The sequence below is a fragment of the Convolutriloba macropyga genome, chromosome 14 (assembly GCF_964194025.1).
Source record: "Convolutriloba macropyga chromosome 14, txConMacr16.3, whole genome shotgun sequence".
NCBI classification, from domain to species: Eukaryota; Metazoa; Xenacoelomorpha; order Acoela; family Convolutidae; genus Convolutriloba; species Convolutriloba macropyga.
Window position 1 is genome coordinate 4,669,149 of NC_134481.1, and position 12,183 is coordinate 4,681,331.

The window sequence follows — 12,183 nt, forward strand, 5'->3', positions numbered from 1 at the left end:
AGACTATAGTAAGAGTGAGTGGTTAAAGCCTTATATTGTGTTTAATATTCAGAAAAGAAAAGAAGCTAAAGTTAAGGGTGATAAATTTGGAGATGTATTCTTTAAACTGATGAATAATGCCTTCTATGGAAAAACAATAGAAAATGTATACAATAGACAAGATGTAGAGTTAGTTAATGAAGTAGATAGATATATTAAATTAGTAGAAAATATTAGTTCTAAATGTGCTGTAGAGTTTGATGATGATCTAGTGGCTGTACATAAAACAAGAGGTAATGTTTAGTTAAATCAGTTTAATTATATTGGTTTTGTTATATTAGAAAAAGCTAAACTATTTATGTATAAAGCTGTATTTGATTACTTTGAGAACGAGTTCGATTGTAGTTATCATTATACAGATACTGATACTATATTTATAAACATAAATGTTCCTTTAGATAGTAATATAGAAACTGAAATGAATAAGATAAAAGATATTTTACATAATAATGAGTTAGGTAAGATGAAGGATGAATTACCTAATGATACTATTATAGAAGCCTGCTTCCTTAAAGCTAAAGCATGTTGTTATAATACAGAAGATGAGAAAAAGCTAAAAGGTATAACCAAAGCTACTATTAAAAACCAAATTACTATTGAAGACTATAAAAACGCTGTATATGAAGCTAAAAATAAATTTGTTACAAATTTTACTATTGATAGTAAGAAACCCCATTTAAAAACAAAAGAACAATATAAAATAGCTATTAATTTATTTGATGATAAAGGCATTAAAAGTTGTAATGGTGAGTTTAGATTTTACAATTAATTTTTATATAAATATTAGCAAAATTTATAATTTATAAAATAGTTAAGCTGGTTTTTTGTTCAAGCTATCCACGAGGTGGTTACACTAATGTTCGCAAGTTGGTTTTACGGTCTTTTTACACGGTCTCACTAGTTTTATATTAGTATCTGGGGACGTCCACTGGAGTCAGTGGGGATCTGCGAAGCAGTTTCACTGATAGAACCCAAACTATCCGTCTGATAACAGTTAATTACCAGCTTAACTCGACACTAGTGGTTTGCACTAAGTGAGACAAGAAATGATAGATTTTAAATATAAAAGAAGTGAATATAGAGTAGTGGATATATAAAGGGAATTAGAGTAATGTGTATATTGGTACCGTATCGCGGCTCTGCTGCGGAGGTACCAATATACACATTAATATAATATACTGTTATTTCTCTTTAAGGATAGATTCAGGATAAACAAAATTTTCCAATTATTCTATTTCAATTTTTTCACGTTTTCGTTTTTTTTATTTGCTTTGCCATTTGGCGTGTTTTTTGGACTTAACTTGAGATTGCATACTACGGTTTTCTTGTTGATAGATTTGTTAACCCTACGGGACTGCAGATGAACTGAAACCCATGGAAGGTTTTTATAAACTGTGTCACATTTAATTTTTTCGCTATTATAATTTATGCTGATTTCAATTTAAGCTATTCAAAAATTGCAATGAAAGAACCGAGTTATTTTTAAACGAGTAATTTCATAGCACAGAATGTTACCTCATTACAATTCACATACACTCTATCAAACTGCTGGCCTGGGAAAGTAAACGCAGCAATTTTTTTAGATAGTGCAAAATTGCTTGATCAATACTCGGGAAATAATCATTCTGTTGAAAAGAAATGACAGGGACTCATGTCCATCTTCATGTTCATCACAGCTGTGAAAATAGTTTGGTTTCAATAATTTGATGGGGTATTCGTTTATAGAACACCTTCATGTTATGTTGAAGATCTTTTTTAGAAAAAAAATAAATTGAAAAATAATCCCGAAAGAAGTGCCTCACTTTCTCAAAACAACTGCGAATAATGTGAGTTGTCAATTTTTTCATGTTTATTTTTGTGAGAAACTCTTTTCGGAAAAAAAACAACTGAGCAAAAAATTAAAAACAAATAAATTTAGCTTGCAGAGTTTTCAGTTTGTTAGTTACAAACACTTGTTCAAACAGAAACACAGAGCAATAGGAGCAATGACGGCCTGCTTCAGCTTCACTCCCTGTTGTAGCTTCGCCTAGAGTATCATTTGTATTTTTGGCTACTGTAGCTGGAGGCAATGATTGGACAACAACTCAGTCATTTTGTTCCCTCTGATTGGGAAATAATACTTTAGGAGTATTTGACGTCAAAGAACCTGAATCGTTCTTATGAGCTTAAACGAATCTGAAAACAAGTTCACTATCCTCGCCTATGCCAGTCACAAATTTTCGAGAACCTGAAGAGGTTTCAAAATTTACCTGCAAAAGCCGTGACTGATAGAAACCATTTTAATTTACAAAATATTGTGCTCCTAGAACAGTTAAGAAATTGAAAATAGGTTATGCTGAATTGAATTGAAGCTATTCAGAAGTAGCCATGAAAGAGCCGAGATCTTTTTTAAAAAATGATTGCATAGCCCACAATATTACCACATTTCAATTTAAATACACTCTATCAAATGGGTGGCCTGGTAAAGTAAATACACCATTTTTTTAGATAGTGCAAAATTGTGTGTGTTCAATACTCAGGAAATAATCATTCTGTTGAAAAGAAATGAGAAGGACTATTTTTTTCCTCACGGCTGCAATATTATTTTAGTTTTATTAGTTTGATGGGGTGTTCGTTAAGAGAACTTTTTCATGTTGTATGGTTCTCGAAAAGATAAATTAAAAATTAGTCCCGAAAGAAATGTCTGATATTCTCAAAACAACTGAAAACAGTGTGAATTGTCATTTTTTTCGTGTTGTTCATTTTTGTAAGAAACGGTTCTTTGAAAAAAAACAGAACTGAGCAAAAAATGAGAAACAGATAAATTTAGATGGCCGAGTTTTCAGTTTGTTAGTTACATACACTTGTATAAACACAAATACAGAGTAATAGGAGTAATGGCGGGCGGCTACTGCTTCACTTCATGTTGTAGCGTTGCCCAGTGTATTTATTTGTATTTTTGGCTACTGGAGCTGGAGGCAATGACCAGACAACAACTCAGTCCAAATTTCTTCCTCTGATTGGGAATTAATACTCCGAATTCTAGGAGTATTTTACGCCAAAGAACCTCAATAGTTCTTATTTGCATGAAAGAATCTGAAAACAAGTTTACTCTCCTCGCCTATGCCAGTGACGAAATTTGAGAACCTGAAGAGTTTTAAAAATTTACCTTCAAGAGCCGTGACTGCTAGAAACCACTGTAGTTTACAAAATAGAATGCTTCTAGAACAGTTCAGACACTGCATATAGGTTAAGCTGAATTGAATTTAAGCTATTCAAAAGTAGCCATAAAAGAGCTGAGATCTTTTTTAAAAAATGATCGCAGAGCACACAATATTAGCACATTCCAATTTACATACACTCTATCAAATTGCTGTCCTGGGAAAGTTAACGCAGCATTTTTTTAGATACTGCAAAATTGCTTGATCAATACTCGGGAAATAATCATTCTGTTGAAAAGAAATGACAGGGACTCATGTCCATCTTCATGTTCATCACAGCTGTGATAATAGTTTGGTTTCAATAATTTGATGGGGTATTCGTTTATAGAACACCTTCATGTTATGTTGTAGATCTTTTTTAGAAAAAAATAAATTGAAAAATAATCCCGAAAGAAGTGCCTCACTTTCTCAAAACAACTGCGAATAATGTGAGTTGTCAATTTTTTCATGTTTATTTTTGTGAGAAACTCTTTTCGGAAAAAAAACAATTGAGCAAAAAATTAAAAACAAATAAATTTAGCTGGCAGAGTTTTCAGTTTGTTAGTTACAAACACTTGTTCAAACAGAAACACAAAGCAATAGGAGCAATGACGGCCTGCTTCAGCTTCACTCCATGTTGTAGCTTCGCCTAGAGTATCATTTGTATTTTTGGCTACTGTAGCGGGGGGCAATGATTAGACAACAACTCAGTCATTTTGTTCCCTCTGATTGGGAAATAATACTTTAGGAGTATTTGACGTCAAAGAACCTGAATCGTTCTTATGAGCTTAAACGAATCTGAAAACAAGTTCACTATCCTCGCCTATGCCAGTCACAAATTTTCGAGAACCTGAAGAGGTTTCAAAATTTACCTGCAAAAGCCGTGACTGCTAGAAACCATTTTAATTTACAAAATATTGTGCTCCTAGAACAGTTTAGAAATTGAATATAGGTTATGCTGAATTGAATTGAAGCTATTCAGAAGTAGCCATGAAAGAGCCAAAATCTTTTTTAAAAAATGATTGCATAGCCCACAATATTACCACATTTCAATTTACATACACTCTATCAAATGGGTGGCCTGGTAAAGTAAATACACCAATTTTTTAGATAGTGCAAAATTGTGTGTGTTCAATACTCAGAAAATAATCATTCTGTTGAAAAGAAATGAGAAGGACTATTTTTTTTCCTCACGGCTGCAATATTATTTTAGTTTTATTAGTTTGATGGGGTGTTCGTTAAGAGAACTTTTTCATGTTGTATGGTTCTGGAAAAGATAAATTAAAAATTAGTCCCGAAAGAAATGTCTGATTTTCTCAAAACAACTGAAAACAGTGTGAATTGTCATTTTTTTCGTGTTGTTCATTTTTGTAAGAAACGGTTCTTTGAAAAAAAAACAGAACTGAGCAAAAAATGAGCAACAGATAAATTTAGATGGCCGAGTTTTCAGTTTGTTAGTTACATACACTTGTATAAACACAAATACAGAGTAATAGGAGTAATGGCGGGCGGCTACTGCTTCACTTCATGTTGTAGCGTTGCCCAGTGTATTTATTTGTATTTTTGGCTACTGGAGCTGGAGGCAATGACCAGACAACAACTCAGTCCAAATTTCTTCCTCTGATTGGGAATTAATACTCCGAATTCTAGGAGTATTTTACGCCAAAGAACCTCAATAGTTCTTATTTGCATGAAAGAATCTGAAAACAAGTTTACTCTCCTCGCCTATGCCAGTGACGAAATTTGAGAACCTGAAGAGGTTTAAAAATTTACTTTCAAGAGCCGTGACTGCTAGAAACCACTGTAGTTTACAAAATAGAATGCTCCTAGAACAGTTCAGACACTGCATATAGGTTAAGCTGAATTGAATTTAAGCTATTCAAAAGTAGCCATAAAAGAGCTGAGATCTTTTTTAAAAAATGATCGCAGAGCACACAATATTAGCACATTCCAATTTACATACACTCTATCAAATTGCTGTCCTGGGAAAGTTAACGCAGCAATTTTTTTAGATACTGCAAAATTGCTTGATCAATACTCGGGAAAAAATCATTCTGTTGAAAAGAAATGACAGGGACTCATATCCATCTTCATATTCATCACAGCTGTGATAATAGTTTGGTTTCAATATTTTGATGGGGTATTCGTTTATAGAACACCTTCATGTTATGTTGTAGATCTTTTTTAGAAAAAAATAAATTGAAAAATAATCCCGAAAGAAGTGCCTCACTTTCTCAAAAGAACTGCGAATAATGTGAGTTGTCAATTTTTTCATGTTTATTTTTGTGAGAAACTCTTTTCGGAAAAAAAACATCAGCAAAAATTTAAAAACAAGTAAATTTAGCTGGCAGAGTTTTCAGTTTGTTAGTTACAAACACTTGTTCAAACAGAAACACAGAGCAATAGGAGCAATGACGGCCTGCTTCAGCTTCACTCCATGTTGTAGCTTCGCCTAGAGTATCTTTTGTATTTTTGGCTACTGTAGCTGGGGGCAATGATTAGACAACAACTCAGTCATTTTGTTCCCTCTGATTGGGAAATAATACTTTAGGAGTATTTGACGTCAAAGAACCCGAATCGTTCTTATGAGCTTAAACGAATCTGAAAACAAGTTCACTATCCTCGCCTATGCCAGTCACAAATTTTCGAGAACCTGAAGAGGTTTCAAAATTTACCTGCAAAAGTCGTGACTGCTAGAAACCATTTTAATTTACAAAATATTGCGCTCCTAGAACAGTTTAGAAATTGAATATAGGTTATGCTGAATTGAATTGAAGCCATTCAGAAGTAGCCATGAAAGAGCCGAAATTTTTTTTTAAAAATGATTGCATAGCCCACAATATTACCACATTTCAATTTACATACACTCTATCAAATGGGTGGCCTGGTAAAGTAAATACACCAATTTTTTAGATAGTGCAAAATTGTGTGTGTTCAGTACTCAGGAAATAATCATTCTGTTGAAAAGAAATGAGAAGGACTATTTTTTTCCTCACGGCTGCGATAATGTTGTAGTTTTATTAGTTTGATGGGGTGTTCGTTAAGAGAACTTTTTCTTGTTGTATGGTTCTTGAAAAGATAAATTAAAAATTAGTCCCGAAAGAAATGTCCTATTTTCTCAAAACAACTGAAAACAGTGTGAATTGTCATTTTTTTCGTGTTGTTCATTTTTGTAAGAAACGGTTCTTTGAAAAAAAAACAGAACTGAGCAAAAAATGAGAAACAGATAAATTTAGATGGCCGAGTTTTCAGTTTGTTAGTTACAAACACTTGTTCAAACAGAAACACAGAGCAATAAGAGCAATGACGGCCTGCTTCAGCTTCACTCCATGTTGTAGCTTCGCCTAGAGTATCATTTGTATTTTTGGCTACTTTAGCTGGAGGCAATGATTAGACAACAACTCAGTCATTTTGTTCCCTCTGATTGGGAAATAATACTTTAGGAGTATTTGACGTCAAAGAACCTGAATCGTTCTTATGAGCTTAAACGAATCTGAAAACACGTTCACAAATTTTCGAGAACCTAAAGAGGTTTCAAAATTTACCTGCAAAAGCCGTGACTGCTAGAAACCATTTTAATTTACAAAATATTGTGCTCCTAGAACAGTTTAGAAATTGAATATAGGTTATGCTGAATTGAATTGAAGCTATTCAGAAGTAGCCATGAAAGAGCCGAATTTTTTTTTAAAAAATGATCGCAGAGCACACAATATTAGCACATTCCAATTTACATACACTCTATCAAATTGCTGTCCTGGTAAAGTAAATGCACCAATTTTTTAGTGTAGAATTGTGTCTGATCAATACTCGCGAAATAATCATTCTGTTGGACAGAAATGACAAGGACTATTTTTGTTTCTCGCGGCTGCGATATTATTTCACTTTATTAGTTCGATTGAGCATTCGTTTATAGAACACCTTCATGTTGTAGATCTTTTTTAGAAAAATATAAATTGAAAAATAGTCCAGAAAGAAATGTGCAGATAATTTTTGGTACAAAGAAATAGTGCAGATAAATTTTGATGCAAAAGTGATATCAACCAATTTTCTACATTAAAATTTGTTGTATTTTTAAATATAATTTTACTTGTAGGTTTCAAAACATTTTTAAGTGTTGAGAAATCAAGAAGAGTGGCTAGGAATACCCATAGTGGGCCATTGAAAAGTTTTCTCGCTGAAAAACTTTTGTACTTTGCAATATTTCAACCCTAAAAATCAATATAAACTGTCGCATTTAAACCACAATCTCTGTCTGCCATTAGATTGATCCGTTAACAAAGTTTTCACACAGAAAGGAGATTATCAAAAGTTTTCCGAATTTTTACTAGGAGTGTGACAATCAATTGTTGCACAGTGAGAGCAAGACCCACAGGTAGAGATTTAGGATGTGAAAAGTTGTATTTTGGCTGGTGAAATCGTTTCAAATGTGAAAAAGTACAACAAAAAGTTTTTGTTCTTGGTTTTTTGACGTGAGTATCTGCAATTGTTTTTATCCGCAATTGCCTAAATATGACTTACGCAATTGTTCTGGCATTTTTCATGCTGTGTTTGGGACCAACAGGAACGATTTTTTCATATTTTCTTACAGGCTAAAATTTTGAAAGTTTTAAGAATAATTTTTGAAATTTTGCTGTTTTCTGAATATTACCTAGGAAACCGTTTTTGCAAGTTTAATCTGTTCTTGCAGTAATAAGAGACGAGAAAAGAAAGAAAAGTTATTAATTGATGTTAGGAAAAAATAAGAAAAACAAGCATTGTAAATTCAAATATCGAAAAATGAAAAACTGTCGTTTTGTCTTTCTGGCTTAAGGGTTGATTTTTATGCAAAACTTAATATAATTCTATTTTCTCTTTAAAAAAGCTTAAAATTTGAAATTTTGGCAATGAGAATTTCAAATGAGTTGCTGGTGTGATTAGCTGGCTTCCTGATTTGGAAAATTGAATCTCACTAATCCGTGGGGTAGGGGCAGAAACTGCTACAGTTTTTTGCGCACTATTTTTATGCTGCGAAAACCTTTGCATTTTTTATCCACTGCTCTATGACATGCCCACAAATTTTGTGGTCCTCCCATCGCTCAATCAATCAGAAATTTTTGACGGGCTTTTTGTCGAAGAACACAATTATGTTGCTAATGTGAAATTCAATTTGTGGTTTTTAATTACAACAATTAAGGAAAGCAAAATAACTTTGCGCTAAGCATGCGTTGATTGTTCTCTGTTGTTCCTCTTGACTTTGTCTTATTGAGCTGAAAGTTTTGCATTTAAAAACAGTAGCTAAAAACTTTTTAAAAGACCTAAATTGTTTGATTAAAGGGTAAATTGATAAACTCACATAAATGAGGCTATTTGAATGACATAAAACCATTATAATCAACAAAAAATAACCAAAAAGGCTAATGTACAAAAACTGATCCAAATTAAAAAAAAACCATTTATTTTGGAACGCAAAAAACACAATTGCTTGCCTACGCTGAAACTCTATTTTGCGTGAAATAAAATTGATATTTTTTGAAGTGTTATCAACGAAATGGAAATTTTTCGGTCTCAAAAGTAATTTTCAAAATAATCGTTTAGAAGATGAGCGAGTAATTTGAAACAATTGCTTGAATTTATTGGTAGGTTTTTGTGTTTGTCTGGAGAGTTATTTAACAGAATTCTTTGAATTCTCTTAAAATGTAGAAAGAAGATAATTTTGGCCATTTTTTCAAAGTTCACATACATCTATTCACTAATGCAAGTCGGTTCAATCCGATATTTTGAGACATCCAAAAGAAGCTATTTCAAACAGCAGCAATGTATTCCAGAATTGTAAAGTGAACAATCTGGCTGAAATAGCAAACTATCGAAAACTAACACAACCCTTGATTTGTTTGCACCTCTTTTAAATTTTAAATTAAGATTGTTAGAAGCTTTGAAATGATACCACATAAGTCAGTATTTTGGTGAATTTGGAACGACGCTAGAAGTTTTACATGCCTTACCAAATCCTTAAAACCTTCAATAAAATGTTCTTTGTCCAAAATTTGGACAAGATAAGAACTTTAATTTAAGATAGATCAGATCTGAGCATCAAATCTAATCAACATTTTGAAGCAGGCTGATAAATGAGTACAAATTGATGTTTTTAGCGATGTTTTTTTCAGTTTTTCAAAAACCAAGCTAACCTCTCTCATTGCCAATTTGGGTATTCTCAAATTTACCATTTATATCTACTATCAATACAATTGCTGGTAGATACAATGGAAGATGTCCACTCTCTATTTTTAATAGCCGCACAGCGATAGCTGGGGCTATTATTGGCCTTCTCTTGATTTTTTATTTCGTCACGATTTTTGTTACGACCATATGACGTCACAACCACTTCAAATCTGCTCTTTGTTCATTCGTTCATGCAATTTCAACAGAAGTGCGTGCGTGACGTCATTTTTCGCTCTTAGTGGAGCCAGTTTTTTTGTCATTTACGTGATTAAATTTTTGGTCACTCTTGACTTACCTCACTCTTAAAAATGACTTCCTCATTTTGAAATTGACTTCTATTTACTTTAATTCAAATAGATAAGATCAAATGGGTGTGTCACTCTAGATGAAGGTTATTGGAGAGCAGCTATTAGAGTAAGGAAAAACTTACACAGATTTTTAATCAAAATGTAACATATCAGCCTTCACTCAAAAGACGATTTTTTTTGGTCTGTCGTTTTTACTGTTTTTTTGAGAGTGCAGATCAACGAAGCTATTGCGGCTATTTTCTGGCAATCTGCCAGCTATTTTTTGGTATTGGTTTCTTTGTGCTCTCTTTTTCGGGACATTTTTCAATGCAAGCAACTAATAGTGTATAAAATTTTGAAATCTTTTTATTTGATTTTAGTTGCCTGTTGTCTAAAAGGGGTTGTTGAACAGATCATTTTGTTCAACGAATAAGTGGTGTCATCAATACGGCCTTGCTACCTTCAGGGACTGAAAATCAGATTCTAATCAGTACTGATTCAGTCCTTACTGATTTGATTTGTAAGCCTTGAATCAGTAATGTATCAGACTTCCTATCATGTCACTTTTTAGACTTGCCACGTCTTGAATCAAGGCCTAACAGTTTCCACGCCTTCAGTCCACTCTTGAGCACAGTTTTTGTGCTGTTTTTCTTTTGTCTGGCAGGGAAAGAGAAAGATCGCCCTATACAATGGCTTATGTTCAAAAATATCCATAGTGACAATAGTCGAAGCACAGGAAAATGCTTGAATTCCACAAGCTGGAAATCTTTTGCAAGAGAATGAAAAAGTTTTTGATATCGCCCAAACATACCAGCCACGAGTTCTCCTTTTTGCCCAGTTTTTTGCTCATTTTGAAATGCATGAATTATAAATAATATTTTCCCAAAGTTCTACTTTTCCCGTCATCTGAGCAATCATAAAGACTGGTCACGTCTTGGCCAAGTCTTCTCAAACTTCTCATACTTGAATTAACATGTGACCAGTGCTATTTTGTCAACCCAATTTAATTTGAGAAGTACTGATCAATACTTAAAACTCTTTCTGGGCTTTCTGATGCTAGAGGTTATTTCCAACTACGTCGTTAGTTGGCAACGAGTTTTCAATTGAGCAGCTCTTGAAATTGGTTTATTTTTTTACGCCTAAACTAGCTCGACAATAGAAATATGCAATTTTCGGGCACAATATATTTTTATATCTTATTGCATCCTTTTCTCGTATGATTTTTGTATCATAATAATTTATTGATACTGTTCGAAGTCCTTCTGTCTAAAACTGGAATTTTGGTTAGAGTGGTTTTCTGAGTGGGTACTGAAAGTCTCGTTGCATTTCATCTTTTTGACTCAAAGTCGGTTGATTTAATGCTCAATTAAGATTTCCAAGCTATGCTTTTATCATATGTCCAATTAACACACGTTGTTTTAGCCGATGACGAGTACGATGAAGACTTCCAAGAATCGTCGGCCGAAGAGTGAGTTGAATTTCAATTATATTTTTTTGGATTTTTTAAAAAATATTTCAGTTTTTATAAACTGTTTGTCGTGTTTCAGAGAAGGTAAGCTGTCGCAATTTCTACGTCATCACTTCTTACAATGTGGTTATCTGCCTTCGAACAAAATTTTTGATTGATTCTCATCTGTATTGGTAAGTAATTTTACTACTTATGTTAATTCATTACTAAATTGATTCTCATTGTTTCCTGTCATTTTTATTCTCATCAATTCTGGAGGTTTCCAGCCTCGTATGGGCAACTAATCACACGGGTGTTTCTCTGTTATGAATGTTGATCTGTCGCCTTTGTTGATTGAAAAAACATTAGATTAAAAAAAGATCTTTATTGATTAAAAAACAATTGTTCCCCCCTGTAAACAATTTGTTTGCTTTTTGTTACTATGTGTGAACAAACTTTTGTTCTTTATAATTGACTATCGATAAAGATGTAATTGTATCAACCAACTATGGAGTGTGAAAATCCCTAGAAAGCGGAAGTGGTAACTTTTTAACGTCCATTTCTTTTCGTTTCTCTGGAAATTTTTGTTTTGTTTGCTTATTAAATTAATTTCGGTGCGTCACAATCCTGACACTGAATGTAATTTAGATGTATATTTTAATTACTTATTCGACATCAATAAAGCTTTACAATATTTTCCCACCTTTTCACGATTTCCCGTCGGGTTGCCTGAAAAAAGCTGCGAATTTCTCAGTGAATGAAATGATAACAAATCCTGAGAAATAACTATATATCTTGGAGTTGAAATCATGTAAAAAATTGTGGCGGCTTTTGTATAATCACTTCTTTGATATTCCGTCAGAAAATTGACCGTCAACTTCAACTTCTAGACCCATTGCTGTGCCTCAGTTATTGGTCCAAATTTATGAACGGGCTAATTTGAATTGATAAGGATTCTGCTCAATTAAAATATATATATAGTGGGCTCGAAAGGCTGACTTAAGTCTTGTCTAAAATTTCCTCAGGATTTAAA

General features: G+C 33.1%; 1 protein-coding gene across 3 annotated transcripts in view; it reads left to right on the plus strand.

The window, feature by feature from the left end:
* The window catches only part of LOC142353750 (glutamate-rich protein 3-like), a 38,510-nt gene extending 27,133 nt beyond the window's left edge, over positions 1 to 11,377 (plus strand). The window contains exons 12-13 of one of the 3 annotated variants that reach the window (XM_075406100.1): positions 11,126 to 11,171; positions 11,251 to 11,377. In XM_075406100.1, the coding sequence (XP_075262215.1) occupies positions 11,126 to 11,171; positions 11,251 to 11,329 (125 nt within the window). In that variant the 3' untranslated portion in view covers positions 11,330 to 11,377. The remainder of the gene's footprint in view (positions 1 to 11,125; positions 11,172 to 11,250) is intronic. The other 2 variants (XM_075406101.1, XM_075406102.1) reach the window with 2 other exon arrangements.
* The last annotated feature ends 806 nt before the right edge of the window (positions 11,378 to 12,183 follow it).